This window comes from Lichenostomus cassidix, chromosome 1Aa, assembly GCF_008360975.1.
Source record: "Lichenostomus cassidix isolate B80296 chromosome 1Aa, HeHo_3.0, whole genome shotgun sequence".
In the NCBI taxonomy this organism is placed as follows: Eukaryota; Metazoa; Chordata; class Aves; order Passeriformes; family Meliphagidae; genus Lichenostomus; species Lichenostomus cassidix.
This window is the reverse complement of record NC_139480.1, coordinates 34,098,284-34,111,966: the sequence shown is the minus strand read 5'-3', so window position 1 is coordinate 34,111,966 and position 13,683 is coordinate 34,098,284. Positions and strand designations below refer to the sequence as shown.

At 36.7% G+C, this 13,683-nt stretch overlaps 1 protein-coding gene across 1 annotated transcript in view; it reads right to left on the bottom strand.

Annotated features, from left to right (window-relative positions):
- The window catches only part of MYRFL (myelin regulatory factor like), a 41,241-nt gene that overhangs the window by 14,156 nt on the left and 13,402 nt on the right, over positions 1–13,683 (bottom strand). The window contains exons 5-13 of the mRNA XM_085044846.1: positions 13,222–13,313; positions 11,235–11,382; positions 8,407–8,602; positions 7,863–7,939; positions 6,496–6,606; positions 5,843–5,933; positions 2,887–3,087; positions 2,393–2,501; positions 1,824–1,933 (exon numbers count right to left, since the gene is read on the bottom strand). Of these exons, the coding sequence (XP_084900972.1) occupies positions 1,824–1,933; positions 2,393–2,501; positions 2,887–3,087; positions 5,843–5,933; positions 6,496–6,606; positions 7,863–7,939; positions 8,407–8,602; positions 11,235–11,382; positions 13,222–13,313 (1,135 nt within the window). The remainder of the gene's footprint in view (positions 1–1,823; positions 1,934–2,392; positions 2,502–2,886; positions 3,088–5,842; positions 5,934–6,495; positions 6,607–7,862; positions 7,940–8,406; positions 8,603–11,234; positions 11,383–13,221; positions 13,314–13,683) is intronic.

Below are 13,683 nucleotides of genomic sequence, written 5' to 3'. Positions count from 1 at the left end.
AATATGAGATAACAACATTCAAGGTCTCATCACCTGCCAATCTCAAAGAAAAGTTATGAAGCACTCTCCATTTGCTACTCAAGGTGCTGACCAATTCTGGAGCTGTGAGCTGCAGAAGTTTAAGTCAGATGTTCCACCTGGACAAGAGATGTTCCAAATCTCTGAATTCAGTATACATCTTAAACTGTTAGACACAGATCTCTCCTGCTCCTGTCACCCCAAAGGTCACAGAATGGACATTCATATGCTCTATCCCAGGTGTTAGAAGAAAGAGGAGAAAGCACAGATTTACCTGACCATATTAAAACGTCAAAGTGTCTGTGAAGTAACCCCAGATCCAGATCTAGACAAGTAGTCAAGAAAATGCTAAGCAGCAAATAAGTCATTGCTGTAACGATCCCTTCCTACTTGGGCCACATACACAGCAGAATCACACCCTACAAGCGTGAAGTAGAAAGTAGGCATCCGCCATTTGTAGGTCACATCCTTGGAAGAGATCCTGGCAAGCACTCTCCAGAGACCCAAGGTACAGAGAAGATAGGGAACATGATGGGCACAAACAGCAGTGCTGTGAGGCAATGTTAGAGATGCTATTTTGTGTGATATTTCATCAAGGAAGAGATGGGAATCAAAAGCTCAATTCTCCAACCTAAACTTCTGTCAGGCAAAAAACTGACTACCCCAAAGCAATTTTGGGGGCGTTCAAAAATGCAAATGATGCTACAGCTGTCACCCAATATAACAGGACAGCCTAAAGGGTAAAACAAACCTAGTGTCACCACTTACTACCACTGCTCCTCTACTAGCATCTAGAAATCAGCTACTGGCTGGAACCCTGACCAAAAAGAGCAAATCTTCTATAAGTCTCCTTTTCAAAAGTATCTCTAGAAAGTCCTCTTTCCACTGCTTTATTCAAGGTATCCAATTCCTACTTCTGTTATATGGAATACAACCTAGAAGATTTAACCTATGAATTTAAATTATTTATAGACTATCAACAGATGACAAGTGAAATACAATATTTTTATACATATTTTCACCAAGTTTGGTGACATAAACTTGTGTTTTCTATAGAATAATGAAAGAATGCATTATAATAATGAATGCAGGATTGTGTTCATGATATCATCCAGACAAGATAAGGTCACCAATCTCTAAAATTTGCCTCTTATTAGCAGCTGCAAGTGGGGAAAAGCTGGGAGGTGATTTTTGGCATGCAGTGAACCAGCACTTTACAGAGGAGCTGCTCTGAGACAAGTGCTGTCTGCAGTATTGTATGTCTGGACTTTGTGACTGACAGTGCCTTGCAGTCCTATTTCTACAGGAAAAGGAGGGGAGAGAGCACAGGACAACACCTAGACAGTATTTCCAAACTATGAGCATGGTAACTATTTTGTGTGCCATTTCATAGCATATGATTTTGAGCCTATAAAAAGCATTTTAGAGTGCCAAAAAAAACCCCTCTTCACACTGAGCTAGCACTTGGATTTGGTATGTATGGGTTATACCAGGATTAGGGTAAGGAAGATTTTATTTAACAAATTGAATGCCATCACTGCTCAATTCACTTTTGGAACAATTAACTGAAAAACTTAAACACAAAAGAATGTCTTGCAGTCCCACTTGTTGAACCAATGCTATGAAATCACGATCCCCTTTTATTCAGGAAAGCTAAGCTTTTTCTTTTTCTCGATTTCCAGACACTATTTCTGTAATGCATGTGAGGAGCTACAGCTTTGTATGAGGCACAGTGTGTGTTCATAGCTCCCCACATAAAAGAACGGTCTAAATGCACACCACCACTTTCTCCCTCAAGACCATACCTTGTCAACCATGAGGAAGTTTTCTATTTTTTCTCCATCCTTACAGGCAACTTCTCCAACTTCTCTAACAGCTTCAGGTAAAAGCCCCTTCACTTCCTGGGCTATTATTCCTGTTCATGAGATAACAAAACTAATGTAAGTAAACGCATTGGCATACCCGCTGATCATTCCAAAAACTACAGGCAGAGCAAAAGATGATCTAGAATTTCTCAGTGATAGGAAAATCCAGGATTTCAGGGATTTTTCTCCATTCTACAGGAAAAACAAAACAGAAATATTTAGAATTCTCAGTCCTCTGCAATAGGAACAATTTTTTTCATAATCACATACTTAATTCTCAATAAATTTCTGGAAAATAAACTTCCTATCTTTAAATATTGAAACAGAAGTTGTAAAATTACAAGCAATACCTAATTTTGGCATTTTTATACCACAAGAGTTACACAGAAAAGTGTACAACTGCAGTATCCTAAGAAATGAGGATGAAATAGCAGAGTGTTAAAAGGCACTATGGCACAATAAATATCAGTAAATGTTAATGAAAAATGGGAACAGAGCTGACTTAATACCTGTTTCATGGGTATCTTTTATTCCCATAACAGATGCAAATTCAGGCTTGTAGTCATATTCCACCAGCCGCATTTGTGTTATTCTTCTCAACTGCTCATTTGTATCGACCTAGTTGGAAAAATACCAAGATTTACATGTTGAAACACTAAGCGTGGCATCTAGGACACCACTGAGAGAGCAACTAGCCTGACACTGTCATTTGGGCAATCACCACATTGAAAAATACGGACTATCTTCCCATTTCCCACTGTCAGAGTGCTATTTGTATTCCTATTGCCAGTTACCCTTCAGTCTGACAACTCCCAGCTTTTACAGAGAGCCTTCTCCAAAATCTATAGGCAATGGGTCTACAGAGCACAGTGGTACATCTGGTTTCTTGAGGCCAACATTTCAGCACAGCCAGGATATGGGAGCTGCTTCACATGTCAGAACAATGATCCCCACATGTGCTGTGGTGCAAAGAGAAATGCCCTAAATACTCCACAGCCCTCACCTCCCGGATATTCTGTTTTGCTCTGCTGTCAGATGGATGCATGACTCTGCCCATAACTTTGGCGTTTCCGCAGACAACCAGTGCTTCGTCTGGTGCATCTGTGTTAATTCCTACTCGACCATGATAGACTATCGTCTCTGGAACATGTCCTCGCTGCCACAGTACATCACTGTCACTCTCAAACTGCCCTGGGTTAGATGCCTGGGAGAAAATATTTTGTTTAACGATATGGTATAGCATAAATGAACTATTGTTTATTCTGTTACAAGTTCAGGGAAAATTAAAAGCCAAATCTTAAATATTAAAATTTTATTCAAGAGCTTTTTAACACGCTAACGGAAAAAAACAGAGTGGAGCCATTGCTAAGCGTTTCTGCTCACACAGCACTGGCCTCATTGCTTTTTTTTCCCTTGAATTCATCTTTATTAGCACCTTAAGCTAAATTTACAAAGCCCAAAGCTTTCCAAATTTTAACTCTGACATTTTACCACATAACCATTCTTTATCACTAAATTTTAGCTGAGACTGGAAATCAGAAAAGAGAAAAAAGGCAGAGATTAAGTACCTGTGATATACAAAAACACATAAACACATAAAATCTACTGTAATGTTTTAAATTAACTCATATCAGAAATCTCATGTCAAGGAAACAGAGTCTTTTAAAGAACACCAATAAAGTAACAGAATGTGTATAACAAAAAAAAGGAATTTTATTTCGACAGTTGATTTTGGGTTGGATTGTTTTTTGGGTTTTTTTAAACTTTGAATTCAGGCCAAAGTATGATAATGATAAAAAGAAGCCAGGCTTTCACAAGGCTTTGCCAGCTACAAGGCCTGGCACTGTGTACTCACCACTGTTTGTCACAATTAGAGCATGATCTGATATGCCTGACAAGCACTACTCAGCTGGTAGTTCTATTGTGTTGGAGTGTATAAAGGGCCAGAAGATGAGCTGCTTTTCCTCACAGTGCATTTGCATAGCTTTGCCACTTTGCCTCACTTTTCCCTGCCATTGAAGACCTGCTAGACACCAAGAAAATTACTTTTTTTTTTTCCTTTCTAGATTTCCTGTTGATATTTTCACAGCTTTGGACCAGAACCTCTTGATCTTTCTGCTTTACCACATTCTTTTCCCTCTGTCTGAATTAGAGGCCAGGTTTGCAAAATCTCATTCTATGAATTTCTGTTCAAAAACTGTCTCACATACATTGAAGCAGCCACCTTCATTGAAATTTCAAAAGAATCTAATATTAAAAATAGTAGGAAAATGTAAATTTCTAAATTTTACATAAAATACATATCTTGTAAAGTAACAAGTATGAGTCAAATGTAAAAATTCAACAGCTTCCCCTAATTATTATGAGGTGATATCTGTAACACTGTTTGATCCAGAAAGAGAAATTCAGATGAAAGCAGGATTGTGGAAATTAATGGACAAATAAAGGAAAATATCTATGTAATATATGTAGGAATGATGCAAACACAGTGCTACAGCATCCTGAGGCAAAAAAAGCCTACAGCAGCAGCCAGGATGTGAAAACTTCTCAGCAGGGCAGAAAACTGCTGAACTGCACACATTGCTTTCAAAGCCTTTTCACAGCTCCACCCAGAAAGGAGCTCTGGGCCATACTGCCCTCCGAAAAAGGGCAATAACAGGAAGAGACTTTATGGCACAAGAGGACACCCAGATGAAAAAAGAGCCAGGACTGAAACCATCTGAAAGCCCTCATATTCCTTTGGAGAGCACTGAGCAGCACCCCATGTGCTAGAGATTCACCTTTTTGCTCTCTCCAAACCCAAATGCTAAGCCAGACCATAGTTGTAAGCCTAGGTAGATGGTGCGCTGCCAGAAAGGACCCAAACAATGGCCTGCAAAAAATGATGCCAGGACAAAAAGCTTTTGACAGCCCTCGACTTTCTTTAGAAGCCTCTCCCCAGCTCCATTTAATACACCAGAGCTCTTGGTCTTATTTGACTCCAAACCAAAATGCTGAGCCTGTTCTCCATAAGCCGAGGGCTAGAAAGAGTCCATCAAACAAGAAGCAGCTCCTCAATTGACCCACCCAAGAAAGTTCAATCTTCTAGAGCCCCTCTCCATCTTTTGCAGCCCCACCACATGGCACCTGCACATTCCCCATCTTTCTAAGCCCTAAACATAATATTCACCCTAGAAATAACTCTAAACTATGCCCAGTTCAAACATGACCCACCACCTATAGATCACATGAAAAAGGGGCCAGGACTGAAAGCTTTCAGCAGCCCCCACCTTCCCTTGGCAGTCCCTGTGCAATCCCACTCATGCTCGGGCTCTGTGCTTTCTCTCTTTCCTAACCCTAATTCTCCATAGCTCCTGTTACACTACAAATCTGGGGCTTTTTCTCTTTTCTACCTTTAGGCTAAAGCTGAATACTGAAAGAAAAACTTTCTGTGAATCAGGGAACTGAAAATAACAGTTAAGAGGGAAAAAAATTACTCTTCCTTTTCCTAATTTGAAGCCTATATTACTACCATCGAACTGAGAGGTGGAACACTCTGGAAACACACGGGAAATACAAAGCTATGGGTCTTAATCTTCCTAGAGCTGCTTGATCTTCTTTCCTTACTTTTTTTTCCTTCTCATCCTCCTTGGACAATGAAGACTCTATCCATTGAAAGCATTTACAACATTCCTGGCAAGTGCAGTAAATTGTTTCACCTCAAATAAAAAAAAAATCTGGAAAAAAATCAATATATTTTGTATTGGAACTCATAACAAGCTTTCTTTTTAAATTTTTCTATAGCTCTACTCTTAACATTTTTAATTTCTGATGATTAAAAGGTAACATACTCATACAACATGCAATCTTTTTGAGTCAGTGGTAATTTTTATGCCCAAGAATCATGACCTCCCATAATCTGCTGTGAATATCAGAACAGTAAGTAGTTTTACATTAAAGTAAAATAAATTTATACCTACCCTCACAATGATCTTTTCAGAGACATTTGCAGATAGTAGGTAGAACTGGTCCTGAGAGACAGCATACAGTCCAACTACCAGCATGAAGTATCTAATTTGAAATTGATTTAATCAAGACAATAACTGAAGTAATGCCTTCTCACAGAAAAAAAATGTTTTAAATACAGTTATTATTATCGATATATAAAAATACAATGCTTCTAAAATGTATTTCCTACAATATAAAAAATGAGTATTTCCTTCACTCTCAAGAGTTATGCTCTTACAATCCTCACAACCACCAAAAATTAACAAAGAATACAGTAATTTTGACAAATTTAAGTAGTGAAGCCTCAAAGACAAAAACCTTTCCTGCCTCAGAAGAAAAAGATAATTATTTGGGTTTTTTGGCTTTGTGCTTTTGTCAGCCATTATCCTGGCCATGATTTCCTGAAACTATCTCTAACCATGAGGATGAAGTTTGGTGCTTTTTTATTCTCATATCATTCTGTGACTGTAGAGAAAGAGGCTTTTAAGCACATACCAAGTACTACAGAATTTGAAACAACTCACAGATTTGATAGCACTGAGATTTTTCATAAACATTAGCTCTATTCTAAAGTAGACCTTCTCTTTCTTCTTCTAACACACAAGCCAACTAGCTACAGCAATACCTCTGATCAGGATTAGGTTTCCCCTTTTTTCTCATATTATTTGCTGTTGTTTCACTGAAATGCAGCCTTCCCAGTGTTACTTTAGTTGTCTGGTCCCCTGGCAGATCAACTCTAAAATAGAAAAGGAAACAAGATCAGGGAAGTAAGTATTTGAAGATTTACTATCAAAGCACATTGCCTCAAACTCATTAAAACAGTTTTGAGAAAAACTGACAAATTAATAAAACAGAGGAATCCCAGTAAAAATGCAGTAAACCTGGTTTCTAAAAATGTATTATAAACAGTGACTATGTCATGGAGATAAACAGGATAAAGCACCAGCAGTAGGAAACTGGTCTTAGTAATAAGAGTCTTATGTTTCTTGGTCTGTTTGTACACAGTCTTGAATATAATAAAACTCTGTGTGTTCCATATGATGGCAATTTGCTGCTTGCTAGGGTTAATAGCTGCTTTCTTATTTTTGGGCCTGAATTTCCACATTAAAATTAATAGAACTTACTGCTTGCCCTTTTCATCTGCACCTAATTTTCATGTCTGGGAGTACACAATAGACACCTATGTCTCAAATACACAGTGGTAGTCCTCCAGTAAGTGATAAATAATACAAATAAAGAGTCTGTATAGATAAAATTACAGTTCACCAAACAGTCACACATGAAATAATTAACATACACACATAATCTATTTGTCAGTGTGCAAAAGGAAGAAAAATGTCAGGAGAGAGGCGATTTAGGAAAAATCAAGCTCTACCTCCAAGCTCAAAGTTCAGTTTAGGTGATAATATAGTGCAGCCTTTATCCCAAGCACTGTCCTGTCTAACTTGACACTGTCTGATCTCTTTGTGTTATAAGGCTTATTTAATTATTTATAGAGAACAGAACAGCTCCAACAGAAGAAACTTATGCCAGAAGAATAAACATTGATCCCGCCAGTGAGTTAAATGCTCAAAAATGGCAGAGTTCCAGGAAGATGCTGTGTGTGTGTTTCTACTGGAGGCACTCCCCCTTAAAAAGCACTGCAAATGTATCTCATGCCCATATAGGACAGGAATATTCTGACATTTCTAAGAGGAGAAAAGCATCTGCCATACAGCTGTAAGCAGCATAAAAGAGTGCTTCTAGCTGAATATAAATATCTTGGATAGGCATGCTTAATACATCTGTAAAGCTGCTGAAAATTTGCCTTAATGAAGTGTGACCAGGTATATATTACTACTGTGATTCTGTGTGTGCACCCACAATGAAATCTGGATAAAAATCAAAAAACTGGCTTAAAACTACTGTGAGTTTTCAAGAAACAGCTAATTCACATTTCAAACCAATCACACATATTGAAATACAATGGAATAATTTTCTCAAAATTCTTACTTAATGGGATTAAAAGCTTTTTTGCTTCGATCTGACTGAGACTGTTCAATAGCAATTGTTTCATTTGGAGCTTCAACCTATGAAAGAAAAATAATTTTCAAAAATGACAAGAGCATTAAATCTTCAAACGCACAAAAACTGAAATAGAAATTAATAGGCAAATTATGCCTGAAACAGTGAAATTGCACTCATTTCTAATAGAACAACACAGAAATTAATAGATGAGCTGACTCCTGATCAATTGATAATTGACATTTAGTCTAAAGACCCAGGTCTTTCTACAGATGTAATTTGAAAGGGGGGAAGAAAATATGAAAGTAAGTAATGCATTCATTTACAAAAGAAAAATTGCTTTCTGAATCCAAACTGTTATTGGCTTATTCCATGCCAAAGCATAAATGCAGATATTCAACATGAGAACAGAACCTACATAAAGTAGTTACATGTTCTTGGTCAAAAAATTACTAAGAAAAGAGTTCACTTCAATTATTTACCTCATTATATAAAATTAAAAGTAATAATCTCAAAGAAGAGACAGACTTGCCTTAATTCCATAAACTTTCAAGTAAAACTTTTCTATTGGTTTCCTTCCCTGCTGAGTTTTGACATATTTTGCATGTCCAGTGATTCTAATATGAACTGTGAGTTGGAAATGATTCTTCTTTTGGCACACAAAGGCATCATCTGCTGTTGAAAAATTAAATCCTTTATCTGTGACAATATGATATCCTACAGCAGGTCTAAAAAACAAAGAGAAGGAATCACAACTTTAAGTACTGATATATTTGAGTGACATCTCAAGTTCCTATCTTTTTATGTGGTCCAAAAATCCATCTGTTTTTAGTGACAAAATTGCACCCAAAATACTTCTTTACAATCACCAGTTCTACCAGTATTTTCTTCTTAGCCTGTCAAAGGTGTAAAGATGAAATGCATACAAAATGTCCCCTAATTCTAGTCTGAAAATGAAGTGTTTGGAAACCAGCAGTTGAGAGGCTTACATAATTCTCACTTACAAATCTGATATAAAGACACTCTGTACACCTAAGAGCACAAACCAACCTTTTAGTGTATTCAATCATTCATTATAACACTGCTGCAAACAGCAGTCTGTGTTTGCAGACTGTGCTGCAGACAACAATGAGCTAATGAGCCAGCAAGGCTCCCCACTTTGTTCCCAAATTCCCACATGAAGTGTTTCTGCAGAAGCTACTGGGATTCAAGTAAGGCTTTACTTAAGCTAAAAGAGAAGCTACCAGTACCGACCCTCTGCTCTGACTATAAAACACTCCTTTATATGTTGTCCTTCCCACTCCAGCTAAAGCAACTATTTCATTTATTCAAAGGGCTAATTTGTCACCCAAAGAGCAAGAATATTCTGTCTCTATAATTCAAAGGAAAGGTATCAAAAGATCTTTCTATTAGAGATGGTGAACTCACCATCCCAACAGTGCTTCAAGTCTTCTGATTTAAGTGATGGATAAGTCTGAAATAACAGGACTACATAGCAAGGTTGTCTTATACAGACATTGGCTTTTCTTGTTAATGAAAGTTTGATAATGATGATCTTGTCTGATGCTACTGAGAACCTCTCACTAACACAGTTACTGAAGATGGCTTTTCATAACTCTTCTATTAGTTGGAAAAATCAAAATGTACAGACTTCATAGGAAATATGCAGACTTTATTATCTTTTTATAAATTATGAACAGAAGTCCCCTTTCAAACAACCACTGATTCTCTGGGACTGAGAATAATGAGAAAACTACTTTGTAACTACTTCAAAACTACTAAGTCATGAGTTATTTCATATTTAAAATTAAAATGAATGTTCTACTATCTCCTCAAACCATCATTATTAAAGAAGTTAAACTTCTTCTGTTTCTTCCTACAATGGATAATTTTTTTTTTATTTTTGTAGGAAATGTGTATATATCATAGTAGGGAAAGAACTACTTTTTCATATTTAGATGTGCAGCAAGTTCATTAGCCCATATTCTTAACGCAATTTCAGACTATTTGCCTGCACACAGACAAGCAGCTTGAGAAGCAAAATTACAAATTTCCGTGTCTCCAAGCTGCAGTGTTTGGAACAATGACTCCCAAAGAGCAATTTAATATTATAATTTTCTGAGTATGCTATTTACAGTAATTAAGAACAAACATATATTTTGTTCTTGTGCACAAAGAATGATGAGTCTTACCAAGGAGTACATTAAAATTTGGAATAACTTTTAGGTAGCAAGGGATATCCCTGTCACACAAATGTCCCTACTAGAAATATGTTTCAAATTCCTCTTTCTATTTAGAATTTAAGTCTTCAGACATCTTTGGGACAGAGCACCACCAATATGAGACAAGTGCCAAGAAGGTGCCAAGCAGACACAATGAAAAGGCAGAATTAATCATCAAATAACCTTTTCAAATCAATCTACCTCAGCTAACGGCATTTTTGTTGTGAAAATAAAATAACTAAGGGGTTAAACCACTGTATGAATAAAATGGAAAATAATAATTAACCAGTGAAATACCCCTCAAGTGGGCACAGCAATTTGAAGGCACAGGATCAATTCATCTACACGAAGCAATAAGAAGCATGTGAGTCCTTTGGGGCCAACAGAATACAGGATCACTACTCAGAAAATCTGTGCACTTAGTGCATCTTAGAACAACAGCACTGCCACTGACCTCACTTAAAGTACTACTGATTTCCTCTGCAAATAACATCTCAATCCCTTCCCACAGTAATGGCAACAGAGCATGTATTGGGATACTTTATTGTTCAGTATCATATTGGCTTTGTTGATCCAAGCCATAAAGAAATGTGAATCTGGAACCTCAATTTTAGGTGTATGGGAACCAACAAGTAACTTACTTACAGTTTGATTTACACAGGAAAACTCTAAATCTTTGACTAAACAGTTGCATGTCACACACACGTCTATGATTATTAAGACTTAAGTTATACGAGCCCAGGAGTAATACAGGTAACTTCTAATGTTTTCCTTTAATTTTTTAGGCACCTAGAAGGAAAGGTGCCATATGCTTAGTAATTGCTTGCCCCATGCACTTGACAAAATAAGCAAAAGTTAACAGGTATCTTAACTATCATTTCTTTTGCCCCTAAATCCCTGAAGGGAAAACAGAAAATCTGGCATTAATTTCAACCAATGCTTCAAGTTCAGCTTATCTGATACATCTGCAAGTTCATATTTCATCATATCAGTTATATTTCCTCCTCTGTTTTTATTTCCAGTAAGAACGAGGAATGCCAAATGTATCATTTATTCTTACTAAACTACAAGAACAGATAAAAAGGGGAAAAAACCCACAGGAAACCAATTATTTTCAAGGGCAAACATCAATGCTTACAGTTTTTCATAACTGGAGTCAAATAAGCTGTTCCACTGAGAAGTTTGATATGGTTGCCAGGTAAGAGCTTGACAGCATTTTTCCAAAGCTGCATTCTGTCCATCACTGTCATATTCTTGCATTTCAGCAGCATAGTCCTCTACAGTTGCTGTAGGGAGATAGTGACAATTCACTTATTTCTTTTGGGACTAGCCAAAAATCCTGCACAGACATTTTTATTAACATGTTTACATACATACACATACATATAAATCACAAATGCATAGCATATATATTTAGTTGTACTGTGCAGTTATTCCACAAGATTATGCTATATTCTCTTGCTCCAGAAAATAAATTTTTCAGCTTTCCTAATTTGCAAAATAGTACACAAGTAGCATTTCCTATTTTTATTCTGTCCAAAAGGATGGATCATTTCCTTTGGGGAAAAAAAATAGAAGAAGGAAAGCTAAGAATTTTACTGTACATCTGCAATGCTGCAAGAGCAATTAAGCAAAATAATTACATTTGTTTCCTATTCCCTCTACTGCAGGTTTGAATTGAAGGATATACTGCAGGAGGCACAGTTTTCCAATAGCAAGCACACCCAACACTGCATCTGGTTAATCTGGTTACTGCTTTCTGCCTATACTTAAGAGAATTCTTTGACAGACAGGGTCAACCACAATTCTCTGAGATATTATACATTTTATGAAGACAGAGGAGAATGTTATAAGAGAGACAGATAAATAGAGTACAGTAAGAATGGGAGAAAATATGTCATTGAATGTATAACTAAGATCCATCCACAGCCAGTGACAGCACAGTAAGACTGAGCCTTCACAATCACTTCAGGCCAAAGCTTCACTTGCAAGTCCCCACTTATGAAATACAGCAAAGATATAGGATGGATGGATGGATGGATGGATGGATGATAGATAGATAGATAGATAGATAGATATAGATAGAAAAACACCACAGCAAAGAAATTCACACCTCACTTCTAAATGATCCCATGCCATTTTCACCCATGTCTATGCCCTTTTTCCAATGCATGTGTCAGTGATATTAAGAATGACACTCAAAGAAAGCCTGTTTCAAAGCTGTATCTTTAAGTATTAAAAACAGCAATAGCAATTTCAGATACAGAAGTGTCTGCTTGTCTTCTCTTTTCAGAAGTGGTTGACTTAGAGGACGAGTCACAATCAAGAAACACCAATTAAATAAAATATATGAAAGGACTACTAAAAGGACAACCTACTAAATCAAATTGCTACTCATTAAAAGTGTTCTAAAAGATTGGTTTAATGCAGACAAATAACTCACTTTGGAGAAATAACAAGCAACTCAGATTTTTCACTAGCAGTCATGGGTGAAATTCCTCAGATAAACTTGTCATTACAAATTGTTCATTCACAGAGAGCCTCGTACTTCACAGAAGCTGATTCATTTCTGTACATGCCTGATAAGATTTTTTGTATTAATTGGTATAAGCTTAGCATTTTTAATTTGATAAAATAATGAACCAAATCAATATGGGGAAGGGGTGGGAAAGAACATACAGCTTTTACTCAGCTTGTTCATGCATGCATTGTGTAGAAAAAAAACATGGAAGGGAGGTAATAATGGGAAACCACAATCTCTTTGCTCATCCACCACATTAATTCCCTGTTAAGCTGACACAAAATGGTTTCTTTGCCCAGTCAAGTTAGTGCTAGGCAAAGTTAGCAAAATATGTTTTCATCTCTGTACTGGAGGTTCACATATGGAAAAGGGCAGAATATTCTGTCTAGAGAATCCTCAGGTAACATGAAACTCTAATGCTCTTCTCTCTTTGCCAAATATAAATAGGTCTTGGTTTTCCAAAAAGTAAATTCCTCCAAACCTGGTAGTAGAGTACAGACCATTAATACCATTATAATTTCCAAGTCAGCAAGAGCTGTGTTCTTCAAGTATTCACTTGTCTATGGCACAAAACATTGAATTTCACCTTCACACAGTTGCTCACCTTGTCTGTAATCCTGAGACTGCACTGGAGAATCAATGACATGTCCTAATAATTGGGAGAGCTTCCTTTTCTTGCTTGATGTGGCAGAAATACTTTTGCAAAAACACATGTTGCATTACTCATTTATAAGTTTAAACATTGATATTACAGATTCATAACAGAAGAACACCCAGGTATCTATTATCTCATTTTAACTGCACTGTCATCCAAATTCTGATTTGCTGGGGAAGGAGATTGTTGTTGGGTTTTTAAAACTGAGTTATCTAATATTTTCCTTCCAAAACATTTTTTTTCATTTCATATGAAGTTGATCTCATTTAAAAATTTACACAGTGTATAAGTGGCAGAGATTAAGTCTCCTAATATTTACATTAAAATCACAGCTTTTATATTGAGTGATTGTACTACACTAAGCATGAATGCGCTTTAGTTCTTATACAGAAAACACCAGTTGCAATTTTC